At 36.2% G+C, this 27503-nt stretch overlaps 1 protein-coding gene across 1 annotated transcript; it reads right to left on the bottom strand.

Annotated features, from left to right (window-relative positions):
• Positions 1-884: 884 nt before the first annotated feature.
• RBX1 (RING-box 1) lies at positions 885-6054 on the bottom strand. Its single transcript, XM_028247526.2, has 5 exons — positions 5675-6054; positions 5530-5580; positions 5365-5424; positions 1322-1393; positions 885-1223 (listed from the first exon to the last, which is right to left on the bottom strand). Exons 1-5 carry the CDS (start codon positions 5832-5834, stop codon positions 1186-1188), a joined length of 381 nt encoding a protein of 126 aa, XP_028103327.1. The 5' UTR covers positions 5835-6054; the 3' UTR covers positions 885-1185.
• Positions 6055-27503: the final 21449 nt, after the last annotated feature.

Below are 27503 nucleotides of genomic sequence, written 5' to 3'. Positions count from 1 at the left end.
TGAATTTTATTTTTTTAGTTAATTCTGTTAAATAAAAAAATTTAATAAAGAAATATTTATAATTTTTTAAATCACAAAAAATAATTTATATTTTAATCAAATTTCAGAGAGTATTTATAACTTATTTAAAAAAAAACAAAGATGTTTTGTTAGTTAGCTAAGGTTGCAGTAGCTGTTGGTGGTATGGTAGAGAATACACAAATGTGTTGGTAGTGTCGGAGGTGACCAGAGTGACATTGACTGAGACCGATTGGTCACTTAGCTCGCCGATGATTGGTCTAGAAGTTGGCTTGAGATTGCTAACGGTGGGTGGTGAGAGAAGAGAGTGAAAATTTGTTTTGAACAAAATTGAAAGCATACAAACGAGTTTTCATTTCTAATTTCTTAAAACAAAAAAACTATAGTGCAACCAAATGAGTCTTGCAAAAATAATTAAATGGTCCAGAAAATATATACTATTTTTCCTAACTCATTCATACTATTTTTGCCTCATAAATTATAAACAAAATTCGCAACAAACATTTTGTAACAAACTCCCAAAATAAAAACAATAGTAAACAAAAATTATAACCCTTGCACGGGGACACCTGTAAGCCGCACCAAACAAGGCCAATGATTTACAAAACAATGGCTCTCAGTCAAAGCTCTTCTTTTAACAAAAAAATATATGGATCTCATTAACGTGTGCTCTTAGAAAATATTTTAAGCGAACTTAAAAAGATTATACATTAGGCATGATGTATAATCTTTTTAAGGGCTTGGCTTAACACACAGCAATAAGACCCATAAGATAAGGGAAAGCAAGGGCTATGTCCCTCTCCTTTCAAACATAGCTACTTGCCAAGCCATCACATTGCTACAGTGCATTCAAAAGAGACTCAAACTTTGCAGAGTAAACCAACATTACCTCAATGTTGTTAGGATATTACAAATCCAAATTTACAACCACCAGATAAGCAAAACAAGAATAGCATATTAAGGAAGATGTTCACCCACCAAAAAATATGTGCAATGATGTTTCCTGGCAGAAGATCATGAAACTACATATTGCACCGATTTGCATATCCAATCTGGAATTCTTGGTTACAATATTACAATTATTATAAAGGATTTCCGGGATCAAAGTTCGCACAAAGAGAAACAAGAAGAAAGCGAGAGGACCAGCTGTTCACTTGCACAAAGCATCTAGTGGCCATACTTCTGAAACTCCCACTCGCTGTTATCTGCACAAACAAAGAACCACAACGAAAGAAGAAAGATATCAACAAGCAATCACATTTATGTGAATCCAGGGCGTAGTAGTAGGGGGCATAGAACTTACCCAATGGACACACTTGACGTGTCTTGAGCCAACGGCTGATGCAGTGGAAGTGGAATGCATGGTTGCAAACCCCTGAAGGAATGGAAACCAACTTTGTTTCAGCCAAAATCAGAAACACATATAAGACAGCAATAAATGATAACCAGTCTGACTTGGTATTGAAATAAATAAAATACATCAAATACAAAATAGGGAACAAAGTACAAATCTCAAGGAGACTCAGTAATGGAATTGGTGTTTCACACAAGTGGCACGCCTAAGTTGACAAATTTAAGTCCAAACACGGCACAAAATACTGCTCAACAACGTTCAGAAGTGTTCATTAAACCATGAATGTTATCCGAAAAAGCTATATGTTTTCCTTCCATTTAAAAGCATGTTTCAGGACTTAAAGGTATGTTGCCATTAAATCAAAACTAGCAAAAGATTATCATTCCATTGACAGGTACGGTGGAAGTTCTTGAAGTGCCGCTCAGGTATCACTAGATTTCACACATACGCTCAGGTTTTAAGTTGCAATGATTTTAAACAACGCGCACCAAGGTTTTAAAATGTAAGAAGTAGTGGGAAAACTCAAAAAGAAAAGTCATATTATTATCAAAAGATCAAAGGGATCCCCTACCTTCCTCCGCGACCCCAAAGAAAATAGAAAGAGCAATGACCTAGTCACTTGAGCAATTTTGGCTAACAAAGTCACTCAGCTCACATGGTAGTCAATGAAGATAAAGGGTTCAACATATGATATTAAAATTTATAAGGTTAATAAGAAACCACAGATCATCATCCATGCATGTTTGTTTAGGTAACAAAGGTGTTATAAGATGAGAGTAATCTTTGTTACCCAGTTACGTATGCATCAAGGCAAAATTGGCCAAATTCAAAAAAAAACAAAAGGACCAACTCATGGTTAATTTTATCCCACAAGCTATCATGCCAGTTCAGTGACAGTGCATAACTTTGTGGCGTAAATTAGCATAAATGCCCAAGTCATGGCTCTACACACTTCCAAGAACTCATCCATTTGAAATCTTGATAATAATACACAATTCCTCAAAATAACAATACATTTGTCAATAAAACATTTCAGTGTAGACTTCATGAAATTTTAGGGTTATCAAGAAACAAAGAATTAGGCATCAAGTGCCACCAAGTAAACTCTGGTCCATTCTTGAATCGCATAAAAGACCATTAAAAAAATGAGAGAGAGAGAGAGAGAGAGAGAGAGAGAGAGAGAGTAAAAAGGAACACCTCAACAGTAAAATGCAAATATTTAGCATTACATAGATATAGTCCATCAAAAAATTCAGTGGGTATTATATAAGGATTGAGGGTTACATATAAAAAAACTAAGAATTAGTCATCAAGTCTAATCAAGTTCCACATTCTTCCTTTTTCATTGCTCTTCCTTTCTTTATAAAAACAACGCCCAATTAGTACACATTAATGTGTGTTTGGGAGAGGAAAGATTGAGTACACACCTAACTTTTGACATAATGCTCTTCCTTTCTTTATAATTATAAAAAAATAAATAAAAGAAATAACAGGATAGCAAATTGATTTAAGGGTTATTACCAAAAAATGGACTAAATCCAAATTAGGAGGACACCAACTTTAAAACTTAACTTGTGACAACTAGACCCAGTATTCGGTTGATGTATTGATTATATATCTCAATCATTAACATACAGCAAATATCAGAACCAGACTAAACAGCACACAAGTATCTCAAGCACAGAGACACAATTATCAAGTCAATTAAACCTTGAAGCTATGTGTTGGGAGATGTCCATTCAAATTCATGCTCACGGTGCAAAATAAAGTTGACCATAATGATATAATAAAAGCATGCATCAACATGTATATCACTAAAATTTAAGTACCAGGAAATAAACCAATAAAACCTTGTGCACTTGGTGCAATTTTTAAAACTCTAACCACTAAACCAGTAACTTGCACAAATACAACATACTGAGACATTCTAGCTTCCTAGAACAAAGTTGATTTACAACACACATGACTTTTCAAGGAACAAAACTATTAATCCACTGAACACATAATACCCAACAATCTTCTTCAATAGTCTCCCTTGAGTAGCTTAATCACCACCCAAAACACTAAAAATACATCCTTAAAAAATCAATTAACCACGAGATATTGACAATTTTTAGACAGTTGCATGCATTTACTAAGACAAAGCAAATTCCTTAACCCCAAACAAATCTCCTATCCCCCACATTCTTAAGAAAAATGAAAGCAAACTATAAAAGAAAGACCAAAATCATACACTCAAGCTCTTGGCAACAATATGTCACAAATGGCAGGGTAAAACATCATCATCCATGTGATCCTTAAACCCATGCACAACATCATAACAGCAACTCAATGATATGATTAGATTAGCTTCAACATTCTTCTCAGCTCTAAGATCCAAAGGTACACACCCACTAGTATATATATATATAAATAGACACACACAAGCTCTTAACATGCAAGGTATACATACTTCAAAATTTTACCCTCAAGAAGCAATGTTAGAAAAAGAAACAAAATGAGGTAAAACAAATCAGTTACACACTTTCTATTACCACAATATATTAATACTACTCCAAGAAAGCCTTTCTTGGAACCATTCTTATATCTTCCAAGAATACATATGTTTGTGTGCATAAAAGAGTGAACTTTTCATATATGCACATCTATGAAGCATGGGTACTACGACAAACATACCGTATCCGTGCTGGGTGCTGGGTATTTACTGGTAGGGCTGCAAATGAACCGAACTATTCACAAAGAAGCTCGGCTCGGCTCGGCTCGACTTGTTTAGTAAACAAGCAGAGCTCGAGCTCGAGCTCGAATAAGTTCAGCTCGTTTTTAAATTATATAATAAATATATTATTAATATATTAAATAATATATAAATAATAGTATCAATACATTATTTATACATTAAATAATATTTTTATTTAAATAATATTAAAAAAAATCTTATTGAGCCAAGCCGAACTCAGCTCAAGTTTCATTAATATTAACGAGTCGAGCCGAACTGAGCCGAGCTCGAACCCAATTACTTATCGAGCCGACCTCAAGCTCAATAAACGAGCTCGATAAACAAACTCAGCTCGAGCTCAGCTCGGTACGGTTCAGCTCGTTTGCAGCCCTACTTACCGGTGTATGGTAATTCGTATGGTACTTCTACATACATACTGAGTACATGAAACACATATCCAAATTTCTACTACAGATAAAATTCCTTTCACTAGACTTCTTTTTTATTTTTAGTTTGATACTTAGCATGATTTTAAAATTAAGCTATAGTTTGTAAGTTATTAAATATAATGATATTTAATTTTGGTTTATATCTTTACTTTTGGCATTAAATGTTAATTGTAGATGGGACGTTAACAAATTAAATCATTTAATCAATTTCAGCATTACTCAAAATTAAAAATAAATATTTTTTTTACAAACGTATCAAGTCGTACCCGTACCCTACATTTTTCGGATTTTACCGTATCAGCATACTGTATCGTACTAGTACCCATGCTTCATAGATGCACATAAATATAGGTGTTTAAATATATGCATGTGTCTATAAATACATATACAAACTAGTAGATGTGTGCTCACCCGATAAGTGTTGTTAAATCTACAAAATATAAAGTTTGATTTTGATTTAAAAGTATAAATTGTGTGCCGCTCAAGTGGTAAAGATGTTGTTTCCGGACCAAAGGTCTTGGGGTCGAATCCCATTCACCTGATTAATAAAATTGTGTGTTTTAAAGAGGCTAGAAGGGCATCGGAAATGAAAATTTCAGAGAGTCCCAACACCATTGAAGGCTTCACTTTATATATAGTATATTATATATATATATATATATATATAACTTCTAAAAATACATACAAAACAAGAATTCTATTCATCTATTTTCAAAGTATCAACATTATACCAACTAAAAAGCCATTAAAAAGAACAAAAAAAAAAAAAAAAAAAAAAAAGAAGAAGAAGAAGAAGAAGAAGAGAGATTTTCAGAAAAGATACATACCCCAAGCGACGGTACATTCCTCGCTTGTGGCACTAGCTTGGTTGGCTTGGCACTCAATACCTAAAAATGCACATCAACAACATACCCACAACATCATATACAACAAAACAAACAAAGAACGATCAAATCAATTAGAAACGATAAAATGGTGAAGATCAAACTCACAGAGATCCATGATATGGTTCCTGCAAATCGCACAGTTATCCACAACAATATCTGCATCCACCACACGATTCAGTCAATACACATAGAATGGAAACACATAAATATGCAGATTGAAGAAACTAGGGTTAGCGTTAGGGTTTGGTACCCCAAGCCCAAAGAGCGACGGCGTTCCACTTCTTGATTTCGAATCGCTTGGCCTTCTTGGAGGAAGACGATGTTGAGGCGGTGGAGGACGATGGTCCAGCGGCGCCTGAGCCGTCACCGCCGACCGGAACCATGGTGACATCGGTGTCGAGAGAAGCCATTAGCTGAAGCCAACACACACACAAAAGTAAAATGCACGGCTTTTGACTCACTTCAATTCTCGCAATTTGTGGATTTTTTGAGTGTCAACACTAATGTGGACATAGTGTTAACACTACGGTAAATTACAAAGGGAACTGCTACAAACCCCCAGTGGGACCCCACTGACAATCTCAGTGACGTGTCGCACTGGGATTGGTCAAAAATTAAAAAAAAAAAAAAAAAATTTCAAGAGGAGCCGACCCCAGCACCCCACCTGGGGTCTAAGTTATTTTTCAACAAAAATGCTTTATACCCTCACTGAGGGTCGATCTCAGTGAGGTGGAGGCCCATGATTGGGTAAAAAAAAATTGTTTTTTTTTCCAGTGGCGATACAGACCCCCTCAGATTCCCACCCCCACTACCCCACACACACGTGGGGGTTGGTGAGTGGAGGAGAAGAAAAAAAAAAAAAATTTTTTTTTACCAATGAAAGACAGAGGGGGTTGTGGGGTTGCTTTCAAAAGGGGGTCTAAGTCTTTTTTGTTTTTTTTTTTGGTTGTCAGCCAGTGGGTGCGCGCCACTTCACTGGGGGTGCGACCCCACTGGGGTATTTAGCAGGGCTCTATTTTTCAACGGCAGTGATTGAGAGCTCTCTACTGAGCTGGCAACCCCTTTTAAAAAAAAAAAAAAAAAAAAAAAAAAAAAACAGAAAAAGACAAAACAAAGGGAAGAAAAAGACAATTTAATGCCAATTTAGATCTACATTTTTAGAGCTCCAAAGCAATTTCCATTTTTCAATTACAAATATACTTTTCGAGTTTGTTTAAAGGGAATGACTTTTCTTTGGTTTATTTTGTGAATTAGATTATATTGTTGGGGCTTGTGCGTTCATTACAAATTTTATTTTGATGATTTAAATTATTTAATATGTATAATTCTTCGAGTATTTCAATTTATAAAAAAAATTACGTTAATAAGATATCGATAACTTTATGATTGGAATATATTTTTGTTAATAATTTATTTGTAAATCATATTTATCATTGACAAAAATATGATTTGATGAAGGGGTTATCGATATTTGATTAATATAATTTTTTGTATAGATGAAGTACTCAAAAGTCTTTATATATTGAACGGTTCAGATCATCGAAATGGGACCCGTGACAAGCTCCAAGAGCCCAACATCACAATTCAATCTACAAAGTGGATTGGAAAGAAACTCATCTCTTGTTTAAAATACAAATTATATTTTGTGATTTTAAAAATTATATTCCATCTCTTAAAATTTTTATTTTCTTAACAAATAGCTACTTTATTAATAAATCGTCAAACTAATTAAAAGTTTTTAATGGTGTCAAAATTTTGTTTTAATTAATAATTCAGATAATTTTATCATTGTATAGGATAACAGTTAAAAATTTTATTTTTTCAGTTAATTCTGTTAAATAAAAAATTCTAACAAGAGGGTATTTGTAAGTTTTTAAACTATAAAGAGTAATATGTATTTTAAGCAAATTGATAAGGTTTGTTAGTATTGACACTAGCATCGATAAGGATGGTCACACATCAGGCTTGGGGTGAGTTTGTACTAATTGGATAGATGGGTACATGACAATCAAATTCGACTTCAATAAAGCTTATGATCAGATTGAGTGGGATTTTCTCCAAGCATTGTTGAGGAAGATGGGCTTTCATCCTATACGGATTTAGTGGATTATGCAATGTGTTTCAACAGTTAGTTTATTTGTGTTTGCAAATGAGGAAAAGAAGGCATCTTTTATTACTTCTCAGGGGCTGAGGCAAGGAGATCCTTTGTCTCCTTATCTTTTTATTTTAGTAGCTGATGTCCTCTCCAAATTGTTAGCAAAAAGCGTCCATGATAAAAAAAGGTTTCTAGATTAAAAATAACACGTTATTGTCCTACCCTTTCCCATTTGTTGTTTGCGAATGATGTGCTTCTATTCCTCAGAGCAGATATTGATGAATGTACAAATACATTGGATGTGTTGCGAGTCTATTGTGAAGCTTCAGGTCAGGTTATAAACTTTGACAAGTCAAGTGTTCAATTTTCATCTAATGTTTTATCGGAGATAAGGGGCAGTATCTGCTAGCTCTCAGGCTTCAGACCATCACCGGCTGAGGTGAAGTATCTCGGCTTACCGTCGTTCTGGGGAAGGTCAAAGGCAGAGGCTTATGAATTTATTATTGAGAGAGTTTTGGCGAAATTACAAGGCTGGAAATTGAAGTTGTTGTCACAAGCTGAGAGGGAAGTGTTGATTAAAGCTGTTGTCCAAGAAATCCCAGCATATGCGATGGCTTGTTTTGCATTTCCAAAGAAATTTTATGATAAGATAAATTCATATATCAGTAAGTTTTGGTGGAAAGGAGACCCGAAAGGAAAGGAATTCATTGGGTGAGTTGGGGGCAGCTAGCTTTATCCAAATTCTATGGAGGTTTGGGATATAGAGATTTTAATGGGTTTAATTTGGCTCTTCTAGCTCGACAAGGATGAAGGTTGATGAAGTTCCCTAACTCATATTGTGCTATGATATTGAAAGGAATTATTTTCCCCATTTGGATTTCGTTAATGCTTCTAGAGGAGGTGTGCTTCTTGGGCGTGGTCTAGTATAATTCATGGAAGGAGTATTTTGTTGCAAGGAGCAAGATGGCAAGTCAACAACGGGGCCTCAGTTTTGTTTTGGGACAACAAGTGGATTCCATCTATTCCTGGATTTAAACTTTTCTCTCCAAGACCAGTTAATTGTGGGGTAAACAGAGTAGTGGATGTGATTGATCCGGTAGATTGAGGCCCTTAATTGCATAGTTTCAGCAAAGAAAGTCAAAGCTATATGTACCATTCCAATTTCAGAAGAGGATAATGTGGACTCTTTGGTTTGGCAGTTCGAGTCCAAGGGTTCTTACTTGGTGAAGTTGGGTTATCATGTAGCTTTAAAGGAGAAAGCAATGGAGTTAGCTCAGAGACTGCCATCATCTCCTCAGCATCCCAAGAATTTTTGGAAATTCATTTGGTCCCTAAACGTCCCTCCGAAAGTTCGTCATTTCTAGTGGAGAGTATTAAGAATGTGCTAGCTACAAAGGAAAATCTGCTCGAAAGGAATTGTGCTATGTCAGGTCTTTGTCATATTTTTCATAAGAGGGGAGACTTTGTAGAGCATCTATTGTTTGAGTGTGATTGGGTTCAAGCAGTGTGGTTTGAGAGTGAGGTTGGTTATAAAGTTTCTTTGTCAGAAAATCAATCAATTTTGAAGTGGGTTTGTGAGATGATGGAGTATTTCAATGACAACAATGAGTGTAATATTTTTTCAGCTCAATATTGCCTGGATTGGTTGGTTTGTGTGGAAAGAACGCAATGAGTTTGTTTTCTCTCAGATGGATAAAAAGGGGAAAGAATGCATCGAGCAGGGATGGATAAAAAGGAATTTGATACGAGTGCCAATTAGAATGGGCAGGTGAGCATCACAGATCTACAAGTAACAAGCAAAGTGAAGATAAATGGCAACCTGCAACTGCTGGGAAATTCAAGATAAATTGTGATGTAGTTACTCAAAAGAGCTTTGATCTGGCTTCAACTGCGGTAATTCTTCCAGACTCGAAAGGCAGGCTATTGGATGGTTTGGCAAAAAAGATTGTGCGCTCTTCTTCTCTTTAAGGTGAGGCCTTTATATGCCAGTTAGCTTGTCAGTTAGCTCTTTCGGATGTGGAAATTGAAGGAGACAACATGTGTGTTATGTTGGAAAAAATGATTTTTGGAGACTTTAATTTAATATTAAAGTGTGGTGACTTTAATTAAATATTAAAGTGGGTCCTAACCATTTTTTGTGTTGGGTCCAAGTGAGCCAAAAACTATTGGGTTTTGAATAAAAAATTGCCAAGAAATTGCTTCATGATGTTAGATTCATGAATAAGATTTTAAAGAGTATTTAAATCTTTTTTCTTGGCTAAAGGGTGTGAATCCTTTGGGCATCCATACTTTTCATTTTGTGGAAAGGGGCTATAGATGCTTGGTGTTTTAATGACTAGCCTTAAAGGTTGGAGGCTTTTCCTCTCTCCCCTATACATGTATAAATTGAGACCCTCCTGTCAAGTTTCAATATAGAAATTTTTGCTTCCATTTTACAAGTCAGTTTGCTTGATAGTTCCTATTGTGAGAGAGTGCTGCCATTGTTTTGTTCGCTAAGCTAGACAGATGGTGCTTCTGCTGTAGCTGGTTTTGATCGTCGTATCCTGGGAGACAGACGTCGGGTTTCCTCAAGCACTCGACCCGTGAGGTGGCGAAATCTGTTTTAAGGAAACTGCTTCCGTGCAGGCTTCGGTTTTGTCTCTTTACCCTTTATTGTTTTTTGTGTATTTCTGTTAAAATTTAGTTGTAATTATCAGCATATGTTCTTAGTATATAATTTGTTTTCTTCATAAATCTATTTATTTAATTTCACAACTTTGAACAACAAGCTTGAAACAGATTTTATATATCTTTTCTATGAAATTGATCGAATAGATTTATATAGACTATTAGGTTAGCTTTGTATAATGTTACTAGGAATTGTGGAATTGCTCACTATTTCAATAATTGTAAATTATGCAATGGTACTCTCTAATTGCTTAGTTTAATTAGAATGCTCTCTTATAATTTGCATACTTAATTGTATTAGTATGATCTTGTTTTATGCATATGGTTCATCATTTCCCGACCATGATTTGCATGAATTTTAAGGTTATAAAATATAATTTATGGATGTTGCAATTTTGACATGCTAATTCTATTCTAGTCTTAATTTGTTACATGCTTATTATTTTCTAGGCTAGATTACATAATTTAATGTATTTGGAGTTATAGAGTTTTATGAATTGTGTACATGATTAATCTAAATTATCTAATTGTGTGCATTAATATGAATTATTTAATTGGGTGCATTAATCTAAATTATCTAATTGGGTGCATTAATCTGAGTTATTTAATTAGGTGCATTAATCTGAATTATTTATTTGGGTGCATTAATCTAAATTATTTAATTAGGTGCATTAATCTGAATTATTTAATTAGGTGCATTAATCTGAATGATTTAATTGGGTGCATTAACTTTGAATTTGACTTATCTATTTGGAGTTATTAGTTTAAATGTTTATTATGAATTAATTTCATTCATGACTCATGAGTATTGAACTTTATTTTCAAGTTGTAATTTAATTTTGAAGTTACAAATTTTATTTTGTTTTGGTACCTTATATTAGTTGGTTACTTATATAATTAATAGTTGGCTAGATGGTTTCAATTATTTATTATAATTAAATTTTTTAGATTATTTGTTTGTATTTTGTTGTGGTTTGCTACTAACTTTCTTTGTAGGGATACCAATGCGAAAAACAAATATAAAACCAAATGAATAGAATTTGGGATGTAAAAACAAAAATGTTTGGACTACTAACGTTTGTGTTGAATAGGAATACCTAAGCGTGGAAAAGCTTTTGGACTACATAGAATCCTTATGGATTGGCTATTTTATCAAAATGTTTGAAGCATGTTTGCTTGAGATGTAATTGATTTGTTTACCAATTTGTAGTAGCAAGTTTTATTTGCTTATATTGTTGTAGCAATGGTTTTACATTGCTTGTAAAAGTTTTGGACCCTAGTTTGCTTTAACCTAGTTCATCCCTAAGAAAATTTAATTCTTAATTTGTTTATCACAGACTAGGAGTCAACATGCTCTTAAAAGTTTTGTCAAAAGGTTAACTGGGTTTTAAGTGGGACCGATGTGACCCCTCCAGTCTTCCTGGAAACTTTCTTGACCATGTTCGATTCTAGGTTTTGTGGTGAGACTAATTTTTGAATTAATTTTTCTTCTAAGGGATTTTCTAAGGGTTAAGTTTAATTTCTGGAAACACAGAAGTGATATTCTGGTGTAATTTTCAGAAATGGAAACTATCACTGATGCTGCTGCTACTGCTAATGTTAGTGGGGATTTGAACCCCGGGGCAATTGGATTGCCAACCCCTACTACTATGACCTCTGTGGTCAACCCTGGTGTTACTCCAACTGTTTCGGGAGGACCGCTTAGTCACCATGAGCGCCCAGAAAAATTTACTGGGGAAAACTTTAAGAGATGGCAGCAAAAGATGCTATTTTACTTGACCACGCTAAACCTTGCCAAGGTTCTGAGTGAGGATCCTCCAGCCGTGGCAGAGAATGAGCCTGACAGGCAGAAAGTCATGGCGCTTGACACATGGAAGCTGATAGACTATCTTTGCCGGAACTATGTGATCAACAGCTTGGCAGACTCACTCTATAGTGTGTTTTGTTCCAAGAGCTCAGCAAAAGAATTATGAGAATCTCTGGACAAAAAGTACAGGACTGAGGATGCCGGGGCAAAGAAATTTGTGGTTGGCCGTTTCCTTGATTTTAAAATGGTAGATTCTAAAACTGTGATAAGCCAAGTCCAGGAGTTCCAAGTGATCTTGCATGAAATTCATGCTGAGGGGATGCCTTTGAACGAGTCATTCCAAGTTGCTGTGATCATTGAGAAACTTCCCAATGGTTAGAAGAATTTCAAGAATTACTTGAAGCACAAGCGTAAGGAAATGTCTGTTGAAGAGCTGGTTGTCTGACTCCAGATTGAAGAGGATAATAGAAAGAAATGAGGGAGTACCTCCTCAGTAAAGGCCAATGTCGTTGAGCATGGCAAATCTTCTGGGATAAGGAAAAAGCCCCCTGTGAACAAGAGCTCTAAGCTGGGGCCAAGGGTTGGTGTTGCAAATAAGTCGGCTTACAAGCCGCAGGAACCTGGTTATCGGTTCTTTGGGAAGTGTTATAACTGTGGTAACGAAGGGCATCGGGCTAGTGACTGCCGCAAGCAGAAGAAGCCATACAAGACCAAACCTCGTGCTCATATGGCAGACTTACAAGAGCACTCCCATGAGGAGGATGATATGCACTTGTCTGCCGTTGTCTCTGGGGTGAATCTGGTGGGTTCAAACCCAAGAGAATGGTGGATTGATACTGGGGCTACACGCCACATCTGCTCTGAGCAGAAACTGTTTACAACTTTCGAACCGGTTACAAACGGTGAGAAGTTGTTTATGGGAAACTCTGCTACCTTGATTGTTGAGGGAAACGGAAAGGTGGTCCTGAAGTTGACGTCAGGAAAGGAGATGACCTTGAACGAAGTCCTGTATGTTCCGGACATTCGTAAAAATCTTGTCTCAGGGTCTCTTCTTAGTAAACATGGTTTTCGCATGGTTTTTGAGTCCGACAAGGTCGTTCTTACCAAAAGCAGAATGTATGTGGGTAAGGGTTATATGTTGGGGGGTATGTTTAAACTCAATGTTATGACTGTTATCCCAAAGATGAATAAAGGTGCATCTTCTTCTGTTTACATGCTTGAGTCTTCCAATTTGTGGCATGGTAGACTAGGACATGTGAACTTTGAATCTTTACGTAGATTAATCAAGTTAGATCACATACCATCTTTTAAGATTAATCCGAAACACAAGTGTGAAACTTGTGTTGAAGCGAAGTTGACAAGATATTCGTTTCATTCTATTGAAAGAAGTTCAGAACCGTTGGATTTAGTGCATAGTGATGTGAGTGACTTAAAATTTATACAATCACGTGGTGGCAATAAGTACTTCATCACTTTTGTTGATGATTGCACTAAGTATTGTTATGTCTATTTGCTCAAAAGCAAAGATGAGGCGATTAACAAGTTTGTTCTTTATAAGAATGAAATTGAGAATCAAGTAGGCCGCAAGATTAAGGCTCTAAGAAGTGATCGTGGTGGTGAGTATGAATCTCCGTTTATTGAGACTTGTGCTTAATCTGGGATTATCCACCAAACCACGGCGCCTTATTCTCCTCAGTCTAATGAGATTGCTGAGCGGAAGAATAGGACGCTAAAGGAAATGATGAATGCAATGTTGATAAGTTCTGGATTGCCACAGAACTTGTGGGGGGGAGCAATTCTCTCTGCAAATTACATTCTGAATAAAGTAACCCCAGAAGAAGGTGGACAAGACGCCGTATGAGTTATGGAAAGGCGTTAAGCCTTCGTATAAATTCTTACGAATGTGGGGGTGTCTTGCAAAAGTGGCGATTCTTACACCCAAACGGGTTAGGATAAACCCGAAATCTGTGGATTGTATATTCATTGGTTATGCACATAATAGTAGTGCATATCGGTTTCTTGTTCATAAGTCTGAAATTCCAGACATACATAGGAATACCATCGTGGAGTCAAGGAATGCATGTTTCTTTGAAGTCATTTTTCCTTGCCGAACCCATGCAGGGGTTCCAAGGTCTTTGGAGCAATTTGATGAGCTTGCTAGTGAGGATGATCATGTTGATGATCCAGGTGATGATCAAATTGAGGTTTTAGATGAGCCCAGACGGAGTAAAAGGGCTAGGACATCCAAATCTTTTGGTCCAAACTTCTTGACTTATATGGTTGAGAACGAACCTCAAACTTTCCACGAAGCTGTGACTTCTCCTGAGAGTCTTTTATGGAAAGAAGCGATCAAAAGTGAGATTGACTCCATCTTACAGAACCACACTTGGAAGTTGGTAGATTTACCTCCAGGTTGTAAGGTTTTAGGCTGCAAATGAATTTTTAAACGAAAGATGAAGGCCGATGGGTCTATTGACAAGTATAAGGCTAGGCTCGTTATCAAAGGGTACAGGCAACGAGAAGGCCTAGATTACTTTGATATGTACTCACCTGTAACTAGAATAACATCCATTCGCATAGTGATTGCGATAGCAGCTTTGCGCAATCTTGAGATACAGCAGATGGATGTAAAGACAGCTTTCTTAAATGGGGATTTGAATGAAGAAATCTATATGGAGCAACCTGAAGGGTTTTTAGCTCCAGGACAAAGCAAGAAAGTCTGTAAACTTGTTAAATCTTTGTATGGTTTGAAGCAAGCGCCTAAACAATGGCATGAGAAGTTTGACAATGTAATGTTGTCAAATGGGTTTCGAATCAACGAATGTGACAAGTATATTTATGTCAAAGACACTGACAGAGGTTATGTCATTTTGTGTCTATATGTTGATGATATGCTCATTATAGGTAGTAACGATGAAATGATCAAAACTACCAAGAAGTTCTTAAACTCTAAATTTGACATGAAGGATATGGGCATTGCAGATGTTATTCTGGGAATTAAGATTACCAGAATCTCTGGCGGAATTGTACTTTCTCAGTCTCATTATGTTGATAAGATACTTGAGAAGTTTAGTGGATCAGATACGAGTGTGTCATCGACACCTGTAGACTTAAGTCTACACTTTACCAAGAATAATAAAGAGAGTGTCTCTCAGTTAGAATATTCTCGGGTAATTGGAAGTTTAATGTATCTGATGAGTTGTACTAGGCCAGATATAGCTTACTCGGTTAGCAGGCTTAGTAGATACACAAGTAATCCTGATGCTTCTCATTGGAAGGGCATTGTGCGGGTGTTAAGGTATTTACGCTACACTCGGGATTATGGGCTGCATTATACTCGATATCCAGCAGTGCTTGAAGGATATAGTGACGCGAATTGGATATCAGATATAAAGGACTCAAAGTCCACTAGTGGATATGTGTTCACTCTTGGTGGGGCAGCCGTGTCTTGGAAATCTTCCAAGCAAACGTATATATCTAGATCAACGATGGAATCAGAGTTTATTGCTTTGGATAAAGCAACAGAAGAAGCAGAATGGCTTCGCCATTTCATTGAAGATATTCCACGTTGGTCTAAACCTGTGCCAGCTATTTGTATTCATTGTGATTGTCAATCTGCAATTGGTAGGGCACAGAGTAATATGTATAATGGAAAGTCTAGACATATCCGTCGTAGACATAATTCCATACGACAACTACTATCGAATGGAGTTGTCTCTTTAGACTATGTAAAGTCTAAGGACAACATTGCGGATCCGCTAACCAAAGGGTTAAGTCGAGTGTTAGTCGAAACGTCGTCAAAAGGAATGGGGTTAAGGCCTTCGGAAGTTACCGGAATGGAAACCCAACCTAGTTGACTGGAGATCCCAAGATCTAGGTTCAATGGGACAACCTAATTGCGTGTAACGGTGGTATGTCACTGAGGAGGTTAAACCTCCAGCCATTCCTTCTATTAGTGATACCTGCAAGTGTAGAGGATAAGCTGAGCTTTTAATGACTCTTATGTGTTAAGCTATTGAGCTAAGTATTGCAGGATACTTTAGTAGAGTCACCTATGTGAGTTTGAAGTGGGGCCGCTTCTAGAAGAATTGGGCAGGCCAAGATTCTTTGAAACCACTCGTTGAACCAGGCTAGTGTCTAGGGCCACACAAGGCACACCAGTGAGAACATAATGGTGGTAGGAGTAATTCCCGTGTGAGATCTATTGTCTCAGTTTACATAAACGGTAGAGCAGTTCAAGATGTCTTATTCACTGATCTGCCAGTAAACTCGATAGGTTTTCACTGGGAGAGGTTCAAAGCCAAAAGCTACCTTCTCTGATGTCGGGGTTAGTCCGTTGTACTTTTTCTCAGAGTCTTTATTGTTGAACGATGTCCGTTTGTTGAGTCATTCGGTTAATTTTTATTCATGTGGGGGATTGTTGGAAAAAATGATTTTTGGGGACTTTAATTTTAAAGTGTGGTGACTTTAATTAAATATTAAAGTGGGTCCTAACCATTTTTTGTGTTGGGTCCAAGTGAGCCAAAAACCATTGGGTTTTGAATAAGAAATTGCCAAGAAATTGCTTCATGATGTTAGATTCATGAATAGGATTTTAAAGAGTATTTAAATCTTTTTTCTTGGCTAAAGGGTGTGAATCTTTTGGGCATCCATACTTTTCATTTTGTGGAAATGGGCTATGAATGCTTGGTGTTTTAATGACTAGCCTTAAAGGCTGGAGGCTTTTCCTCTCTCCCCTATACATGTATAAATTGAGACCCTCCTGTCAAGTTTCAATATAGAAATTTTTGCTTCCATTTTACAAGTCAGTTTGCTTGATAGTTCCTATTGTGAGAGAGTGCTGCCATTGTTTTGTTCGCTAAGCTAGACAGATAGTGCTTCTGCCGTAGCTGGTTTTGACCATCGTATCCTGGGAGACAGACGCCGGGTTTCCTCAAGCACTCGACCCGTGAGGCTGCGAAATATGTTTTAAGGAAACTGCTTCCGTGCAGGCTTCGGTTTTGTCTCTTTATCCTTTATTGTTTTTTGTGTATTTCTGTTGAAATTTAGTTGTAATTATCAGCATATGTTATTGGTATATAATTTGTTTTCTTCATAAATCTATTTATTTAATTTCACAATTTTGAACAACATGTTATTCATCTGAGTGCATCTAAAACTGATCCTCCATGGGATTGTAGAGCAATCATTTTTGACATCAAACAGCTAGATGTGCATTTGAACCTGGGGTTTTCTTGGAGTCCTAGAGCAACAAACAAAGTAGTGCATTGGGTGGTCAAGACTTTTCTTAGGGATGTTCTTCCCCTAGATTGGATTTCCACTCTTCCTCTAGCTCTTGGCGCTTTATTAAGGATGATTTAATTTTGTTCTGCTTGGCTGTATTTCTTTATTGTTTTCATCTGATCAAAAAAAAAAAAAAAAACAAAGTTTGTACTAATTCGCTCACTTCCATATCATATCGAGCGCTGGACAAAATCAGATATGTCGAGAGTAGAGTGGGAGACGTAATAATTTTGTAAGTTGAAGAATGATAATATTAATAAAATTTTAGATAATATGATATATTACGGATAATAATTTATGCTTAATGAGAACTATAAGATATTAGATAAAAAAATAAATGTGTAAAAATTAATATTAAGTATAATATTTTAGTGTTTTAATTTTATCATAATGCAAAAACTATTATATAAATATATTAATTAAATTTAATCAGGGTGGGGTCAGGTAAAACGGGGTGGGGGAAGCAAAATCCATTCTCGTTTTGCTTCCTCATTAGGGTGAGAAAAACCCGTGCGGGGATGGAACGAAGCGGGAGAAAATGACCATCCCTAAGTGTCGACATGAGTTTTTTTATAAAAGTTTGGTTAGTGTTGACACTAATTAATAGTTTAGTTGATGAGTAATTAACATGTCCATTGTTGAGCACACACAATCACTAAATTTAGCCACATGTTTACAAGCTAAATGAGACCTACTTTGCCATGTGTACACTTCAACACACATTTTTAGTTATTTTATTGGCGACGATCTTAGGTTATTAAGATTACACTAGGATTTAAAAACTAATGCAAATTGTATAAAATACAAAAATTAACAATATAAATATACTTTTTAGTATAAAAGAGATAATAATATTATTTTATTTATATAACTAATTACTTACTGATGAAAAATAAACTAATTGTTATAATTTAAAATCATAAAAGAATTTGCTATAATTATGTCAAATTAATAGGATTTGCTATAATTTACACAATTTTAATTCATAAAATATTTTGTCTAGGCTCCATTTGGTATGGCAAGCCCAAAAAAAAAAAAGAAGATAAATTTATGATTTCTTGTTTAAGTGAAAAAAATTAAATAAAAAATGTTTTTGATTTCTTAAAAAAGATGATGAGAGAGACAAAACAAATGTCCAAAGATGTTAGATTTTTGTTCGACCTTATCACCGTTAAAAACGATGTTAGATTCTCTCCATCACCCCTCATTTGTCAAAAAGTCACTGTTGTCTTTGATTTTGCTGCAAAGAGAGTGTAATTTGTTTATTGTTTTTTTTTTCCTTGAAAAATGATAATGTCTGAACATAATGATAGAGTTTTAGAATTTTGTAGTCCCCAATTTGGAATTTTAATCCTTAAAATAAAATTAAGTAACTTTTTTTTTTTTTTTTAATTTTTAGTATTGTCCCTTAATTTTGCATTGTTTAGCCTTCATTTTGAAATTTCACTATTTGAAAGATAATGAAATTTTATTGACACGTAAATAATGAAATTCGAAAGATAATGAAATTTTTTTTGTAAGAATTTATCAGGCTTTGCAAGGAGTGAAAGTAAATATAATTTTTTTGGGGGTAAATTTTTTTTTAAGTTTCTAACAATTGCAAAACTCTTTGTTGTTTTTTAAAAAAATTCAATAATTTTTTTAAATTACATTGGTCTCCCTTGATACCAAACTCACTTTCTATTAAATTATTTAGAATTATAATTTACTTTCAATACATCTTATATTTTCCCACAAATTACTTTTCAAGGTACACTCAAATAATAAATAAATAAATAATTCTTTTAATTATTATCCACAGATAAAGCCATCAATTGAAGCCACTTCAGCGAATCAAACAATACTGAATCAACCTGTCACAAGTTAAAAGCACTAATTATTTCTTAAATGCGCGAACAGAATGCCCAAAATCAATATGCCGTTTGGTTGTGTGTTCATTCGATTTTTTTGTTTTTGTTTAGGAGAAAATACATTAAAGTTGTTTGGTGTACTATTCCCAAAAACTGTTTTAGGAATAACTTCCTGCAAGCTTCCTGCAAGCACCCAATTTTAAGGGAAAAAACAGAAATAGTTTTTGGATTTTCAAAAACTGTTTGCACACAAATATGAAAGATTTTTGAAAATTTGTTTCACACAAATTTTAGTTCTTATTAACAATGATGGTGATGATAATGGTCACTTTTGGTGAGATGGATTGGAGTTTTAGAATGAGGAAGAAGATGAAGAGAAAATAATTAAAACTTGAAAAAAAATATGGAGTTTTAGAATGAGGAAGAAGATGAAGAGAAAATAATTAAAACTTGAGAAAAAATATGAAAGACTTGAATATGAACAATAGTATAAGTGATTAGGGTGTACCATGAGAAAAAAAAATAAATTATTTTAGGGTTTAATATATATTGTCCTTATTAGTAAATTTATATTAGGAAAAATTATTCATAAATCCCATTTGGAGAAAAGTTATTCCATTTAGTCCTTGAAGTTTCCTTTCAAACCAATTAGTCCTTTTTATTTTGGGTATGTTGTATTTCCTTGATTTGGGGGTTTAGAAGTTTACTTGTTTGCCCTTGTATGTGATTTTGTTTGGATTTTTTTTCTAATGTTGGGTATGCGTGGGTATTTTAGGTTTTTACGTTTCTATTTTTTTTTTTTTTTTGGGAATGGGGATTAAATGGAATGATTTGTAGGTAGATGATGTTACCCCATTTGTGGTGTTACTGGTGTGGTGTTTGTACCTTTTTGTGGTGTCCGTTCCTATTATAACATTGACATTGACATTAATTAACATCAAAATGACTCAAACCACAAACTAACACTATTATATCCCCAATAACCATAACAATATCAACAAACAGAGGTCACTTCACGTGTACAAAACACATGTTAATACAAACATCACAATGACAAAATGCGGCTAACAAAAACTACAACGTTACACAACACAATCATTGTTCGGCAACACAAAATTACACCAACTTGCCAAATGATATCTACACATACAGAACTCACAATAGAACAATGACCATACCACCAAAACTTTAATGTACTTCAAACCCACATTACTATTCACATACAACAACAATACGATGTAAACCTATAACATTACCGACCCAACATTACATATAAAAATAGACAACGATGTGGACAACGCAATCAGAATATTTATCAAAGAAGTAAAACAACAACATTGAAACATATACCTGATGTCGCCGCTGATGTAATAAGAAGTGTACACACGCCAGTAACGTCAACCCAACGATGGAATGGTGTAGGTCTCGATCCTAACCACTGTATTGACAAAAATGGTGTATGTCTAGGGTTTGGGAGTGAAAAACCTAAGTGATTCGTGATTCGGCTCAAGATTAATTGTACTAGTTCCCAAACAATTAAAACTAACAATCTAAATCTTCAAGCACGTACGAACGTGATTTAGATTATTGTTTCAAAAAATAATAAATCGACACAAACGATTTTTACGTAGAAAAACCACAATTGGAGCACCTCCAATTGTGATTAAAAAAGCTATGGGCTAAACGCCACAAATCAATCCATTATGAAGGAAAGAAAGAATACAAAATAAACTCTGTCAATTTGTCTTCAACGATTTGTATTTCTTCCACCGTAACCTTCGTCTTAGAATTGATTAGATTGATGTTGATTCCACAACATCCACGTAGACTCAACGACTGTGCACAACTTTGAACACCTTCGTACACTCCACGCTTGAATCTCCGGATTCCACCGAAAAAGAACACTCTTGAAGATGATCACTCAAACAACCCTTCGATGTGAATTGTTAAACCATGTGAGTTTAATACTCAAGGAAACATCAAAGAAAAACTAGCAAAATAGCCCCAGAAGAAAACCCTAGAACTCTAAAAGAAAATCTGGAAGCATTCAACCTAAAAACGGACTCAAACACACACACGCACGCGCGCGCACACACACACACACATACACATACACACACATATATATATATAGAAAACTAAGCCGTGAAGGTCGCTCGAGCGAAGGATCTCTCGCTCGAGCGAGGAACTAATTACGGGTGCGATGCTAAAGTGTCTTCGCTTGAGCCAAGCTATCTTCGCTCGAGCGCACAATCTTCCTTTCCAGTATTTTTGCAAACAGAGAAAACTTCTAGGAGCACAACTTCTTTGCTTGAGCCAAGACTCCTTCGCTCGAGTGAGTAAGGAAATAAACAAAGAAACTTACAACTCGATAAACGATGTTTGTTTTTGGGATTGACAAAACAAAGGGACCTAACAATCTCCTCCTTTGTCAATTCCCAGACAAAACATTCTAAGATAGTTTCCTAGCAAAACACACGCACTAACTAAACAAATCTAAACCAACCAATTTGAAACAACAGCCTTGACAAAATACTCTGAAACAATAAAAACCAAACCACTAGGAAAATAGAGATCAAGACTTAATCAACACAAACGGATGAAAGATATTGATTAGTCCATAAGCATGCAAAACAATATCCCAATATGGAAAAAAGATACTACCCTATATATCCATGCAAAACAAATTCTCAGTATAGTAAAAATATACTACCCTATATACTATATACCCTAACCATCCATCATGCCAAACTGTATTATGCCAAAAATCTATACTCCCCCTTTTTGACCGGGAGAGACAAAGGAAAGAGAAGATACAGCTTGAACATAATAAAAACTGTCCAAAAAACAATTCATCAAGAAAACAAACTTCACTGTGAGGACGGTGGAGGCTGCGGCTATATTTGTAACAGAGAGAGAATTTGAGCAAGCATCGCAGTCTGCTGATCAAGGTGACCATCAAAAGCATCCAACCGAGCATCCAACTGAACAAGTCGGCGTGTGACAGACTATTTGAACTGCTGCAGCTGGCCATGAAAAAACGAGACGCAACTCAGGAGCATCGGCAACAGCTACATCAAACTCGGCTTCCTCAGCAAGTGGATCATCACCTGCATCAGAAACCCCAGCCCCCGACGACCCCCCCTTAATATGAGCTTAACTCTGAGAAACAGTGAGTTTGGTGACAAGTTTAATAGGAGAGGCAAACCTGTCATCATCAAAAGTGAGAGCACCAAGAGAAGTAAAAAACCTGTTAAGCAAACACTCGTAAGGGAGACCTAATGACTTGCGACCATCAAACACACCAATTATTTTGGACACGATCATTTCAAACAGGTCGATGGGAAGGCGGTGGTCAATACAATACAACACATAACCCTGATCTTAGATAATGTGAGAAGAATGAGAGGTAACATGGATGTTGGCACAAACTATGATATTTAAGAGACAGAAACGAGGAAAAAGCTCATTTTGCTGAATGAGAGCCTTGGCAACCCAAGTCCGGGAAATGCCACAAAGTTTAGTGGCGACCATATCAAAATCAGCAAAGCTGTGGGTAAGAAACAAATAGTGACAGTTCTGGACTTCCGAAAGATTAAGAAACTGCCGAATGACTTTGTCATCAATGACCAGGGCTTTGTTACGAACCCAAGTGTGAAAAAAAGGGCTATCTCCTTATGAATGGAGTGCATATTGCAATAGAATTCCCGGACCTAGCTAAGATTTTGTGGACCGGAGAAAAGAAGGACCTGGTAACCCCATAAAGCATCAAACAGAGACTGGATCGGAATAGACTCAAAGGCACTAGGGTGGACATTACGTTCTAAGTGAACTTTCCGAGAAACATAGAAATCCCGTTAAAGGTTAGATTTTTCCCTAGATTGGAATTTGTCGGTATTGAACGTGGGGCGAGACATAGTGGTTTTACAGCCTATAGAGGACTCAGCCATGACTGACCGACAATAAGGAAAGACCACCACAACACCCCAACCCACCAAGACAGAACCAAGGAACACCCAAAGCCCAAGAGCAACCCCAAAATCAAATATAAGAGTAAAGCACAAACCATTAGTGCAACAGGGTTAGAGTAGGGGTATAAAAACAAATCTAGAAATTATCTGCAGTATGGTGAGAAAGCAAAGCCAACAAATATAGAATGCCTCACAGTAGTAAACTAATAAAATGCAACTACCACCCCACTTTATAAGCATACTTGAAGAACGGTGTGTAGCATGGCAATTCCCCAAATAAAAACACCATGGATACAGCAATGAAATGGAACCAATACCAATCAAAACACATACAGAGCTAGGATGAAGGCAATAGAAATAAAGCACAAACAGACCAAAAAAAAAAAACCCTAACATTATGCATGAACCCTAGCAATCACACAAGGGAAAACAATAGAAAAATTATAGAAAGATCATTACGCAAAAAAAACAAAAAAACAAAAAAAACAAAAACTCTCGCAGAATAATAGAGGAAAAAAAAAAAAAACAAACAAAACTCTAATGTTGGATTGAAGAGCCCAAGAAACAGCAAACGAGGAAGAGAAAGAGAACATAGGAAACAACAAAAAAAAAAAGAAAAGAAAAACCTTGCCAAGTAACGGAGAAGGAGAAGCGGATTGAAGAGGAAAAAAAACACCCTGCTTAGTGAAATCTAAGTAACGAACAACCAGGGAGACGAGATCGCCCTAGGAGAGAGAGAGCAATCGAAGAAAAATGGGAAAAATGAAGTCTAAAGAGACAGAAGACACTATTTAAACCATACCAGGTCGCTCGAGTGAGAAGTGATTCACTCGAGCTAAGACACTTACGTGCATGGGAACGCTCGGCTAGAACATTGTCGCTCGAGCCAGAAAGCAAACTCTCAGAATTTGTGAAACTTGCAAAAGTATTGGATTGGAGAATTTGTTGCTCAAGCAAAAACTCCCTCGCTCGAGCGAATATGAAAAAACAAGGCTCCCCAAAAACACACACCCACACTATCAAGTGGAACCTGAAACAAAAGGAGGTTAGTAAAATAGCAAGAATGTGATACTAAGATGAGATAATCCACAAACCATGAAGCCCACAAACTTGCAATTTTGACAATATGAAGCACAATATTCATGAGCAAATCAGGTAAACATCAATCAATGAGCATAAGCGACATGAGAATACACAACTCAAAGACAAACATGAGAGCTCACATAATGAATGTGTGTGTGTGCAATCCTTGAGAGGCCACAAAGCTAGAGTTAATCCTCATAGTGATTGGATAGTTGGACCTTCGACAAGAGTTACTGAACATCACTAAGAAAACTCAAACCACTAGAGATCAAGGGGTATTTGTTGAGTAAAAGCAGAGGCTTCTCCTCAATTAATGAGTTCCTTTTTTTTTTTTTTTTTGATTCTTGACTTTTCTTTTATGTGGACACTCACTGGTGGCATTCAGGCTCAGAGTATGGAGACCAAACTAGAGAAGCATGACAACAATAAGGAAGGCCTAGTTAGTGTCTCTGAGGTAGCTTTTTCCTAATGCCCGAACTTCAAAGTACTGAGGGAGGAACCGTGAAAGTGAACAATGATGGTTGATGGTTAAGAGACTCAACATCACCTATGATATGCCAGTATAGGTCAATTTCTTTGAAAATGTATAAGAGACACTGTTAGAGGTCCATAGAGAACTTTGATCACTTATGTAGAAACCCCTGCAACAGTTTATCTCAAGGATGTGTAGAGAATGAGATCATGAAGTCAATGAGCATGAGTATTCAGAATGAGCTATGAACAAAGAAAAATGAAATCTAGCAAGCAACATGAGAGGTGTTCATTAAGTCTAAGTGCAAAAATGACAAGAATCAATGGCAATGAGATTAAAACATCCAAGCACACAAACAGCCATATAGAAACACCCATTCATGTAACAAGACACGCTCTAGTGACTGAGCACTACACCCAAGGTCTTTCTAAGGAACTCAAACCTATGAAGATCAAGGGGTTTAGTAAAAATATCAATTTTTTGATGCTCAGTGGGAACATGTTCAAGAACTACAAGGTCCTCTTCAACTAACTCTCGAATGAAATGATAACGAATGTCAATGTGTTTGGTGCAATAGTGTTGGACTGGATTTTTAGAAATGTTAATGGCACTTGTATTATCACAGAAAAGGGTGAGAGTGTCCTGGTCTATACCATAATCATGAAGCATTTACTTCATCCATAACATTTGTGCACAATAACTCCCTGCATCAATGTACTCGGCCTCAATGATCGAGAGAGAAATAGCATTTTGTTTTCTGCTATGCCATGCAACCAGATTATTTCCAAGGTAAAAACATCCCCCGGATGTACTCTTCCTATCATCAGCACACCCTTCCCAGTCGGCATCAGAAAAATCAGCAATTTCGATTGTAGTGTCGGTAGAAAACCAAACCCCATACCCCAGTGTCCCATTAACATACTTAATGATGCGTTTGACCGCAAGAAGATGAGACTCTTTAGAACAGGCTTGGTAACGGGCACAGACACCTACACTAAATGCAATGTCAGGTCGACTGGCTGTGAGGTAAAGAAAACTCTCTATCATACTCCTATAAAGGGTAGGATTAACATTAGTACCAGATGAATATTTAGAAATGTGAAGACTGGTGCTCATGGGAGTACGAGCATGTTTGGCTGATCTAGACTGAACTTTGACACAAGGTTTTTGGCATACTTGGTCTGAATAACAAACATACCCGAATGAGATTGTTTAATTTGAAGACCCAAGAAGTAAGATAACTCCCCCATCATGCTCATTTCAAACTCATGTGTCATGCAATCCGAGAAATATTTTTACAAGAAAATAAGCAATGGATCTAAACACAATATTATCAACATAAATTTGAGCATAAAGTATATAAGACTTAGTATGTTTCACAAATAACGTCTTGTCCACACTACCCTTTTGAAAATCATTATCAAGAAGAAAGGTAGTACGCCTATCATACCAAGCCCGAGGGGCTTGTTTCAACCCATACAATGCCTTGTCTAACTTGTAGACATGGTGTGGACATTTTGGGTCCTGAAACCCTTTTAGTTGCTCAACATAAGCCTCTTCTTTCAAGTACCCATTCAGAAAGGCATTTTTCACATCCATTTGGAGCAATTTAAACATAAGAAAACATGCAACACGAAGTAAAATACGAATAGATTCGAGACGTGCAACAGGGGCAAACGTCTCATCATAGTCAACACCCTCTACTTGTGTATAGCCTTGGGCAACCAACCTAGCTTTATTTCTAACCACAGTACCATTCTCATTAGATTTATTTTAAATATCCACTTGGTACCTATCACATTCATGTCTCTAGGTCTGGGAACAAGAGTCCAAACTTTGTTATGTTCAAATTGATGTAACTCTTCATGCATAACATTGACCCAACTATCATCTAGTAAGGCCTCTTTTACATTCTTAGGTTCAATTAATGAAACATAACACATATGAGATACCTTTTCCCGAATTTGTCTTCGGGTTTTCATTCGATCTGAGACACTTCCAATTATTTGTTGAGCCAGATGATTGAGTTTTACCCTTGCTGATGGTTTGAACTCTGGACTTGTAGGCGTCTCTTTGTGCACTCTTTGGACTCGGACTTACCTTAGAAATTGGTGCTGGCTCACCTTCTTTAGCTTGGACCTCTGCTTGTCCTTGACTTTGTGGTTCAGTATCTAGGATTGAAGACTCATAATTTTCTTCCTCATTTATCGCTGAAGTAGGAGAACCTTTGTCACCTATAACCACATTGATCGATTCCATTAAAGACAAAGTACGCAGGTTATATGTAACGCCCCCAAAATAATACAATAAAGATAACTCATATGCGGAATAAATATGAGAAACAACATACTTTTATACATCAGAGTTTACTGTTAAACAACCAGTTAAATGCCATGCAGGCCTACACCTTTCCAAGTCATTGCTTGGTTACACAAATTGAGTCTCGCTCATTACATCTTGAGCCCTCGACTTTACAAATAACAAACATACACACATAAGACATAAATAAAAAAGTCCACCTATGCTATTGCCTTAGAGGAAACATCTCACCTGCACCTGAAAATGATATTCCCGTATAGGGTGAGCCAACAACCCAGTAGAAATAATCTAACACAATTTATGAGGTTTAGCAAAGGTTTCAATACCACGTACATAAACAATACCGATATGGAAGCATCCACAAGCGCGCATGTTCATATGCCACTAAGACCAATCTTATTCCATTTTCCTTCAATTCATTTCCAGTTCATATATACTACTTAATTCATGAGTTAAATTCATCATCTTTCAACAACCAAAATGAGACTACAACTCAATGGTTTTCCATTTATGTAAAACACACATAAACACT

This window comes from Camellia sinensis, chromosome 4 (assembly GCF_055761805.1).
Source record: "Camellia sinensis isolate YWXY chromosome 4, ASM5576180v1, whole genome shotgun sequence".
Classification (NCBI taxonomy): Eukaryota; Viridiplantae; Streptophyta; class Magnoliopsida; order Ericales; family Theaceae; genus Camellia; species Camellia sinensis.
The sequence above is the reverse complement of the archived record's forward strand: the minus strand, read 5'-3'. Positions and strand labels throughout refer to the sequence as shown.

Bases quoted from the DNA above. Each gene is read 5' to 3' on its own strand.
- RBX1 (XM_028247526.2), bottom strand. From the start codon at position 5,834: ATGGCTTCTCTCGACACCGATGTCACCATGGTTCCGGTCGGCGGTGAC. The intron at 5,425-5,529 runs GTGAGTTTGATC...GTGCATTTTTAG, and splicing joins GAACCATATCATGGATCTCT to GTATTGAGTGCCAAGCCAAC. The intron at 1,394-5,364 runs GTATGTATCTTT...CCATTCCTTCAG, and splicing joins GGAATGTACCGTCGCTTGGG to GGGTTTGCAACCATGCATTC.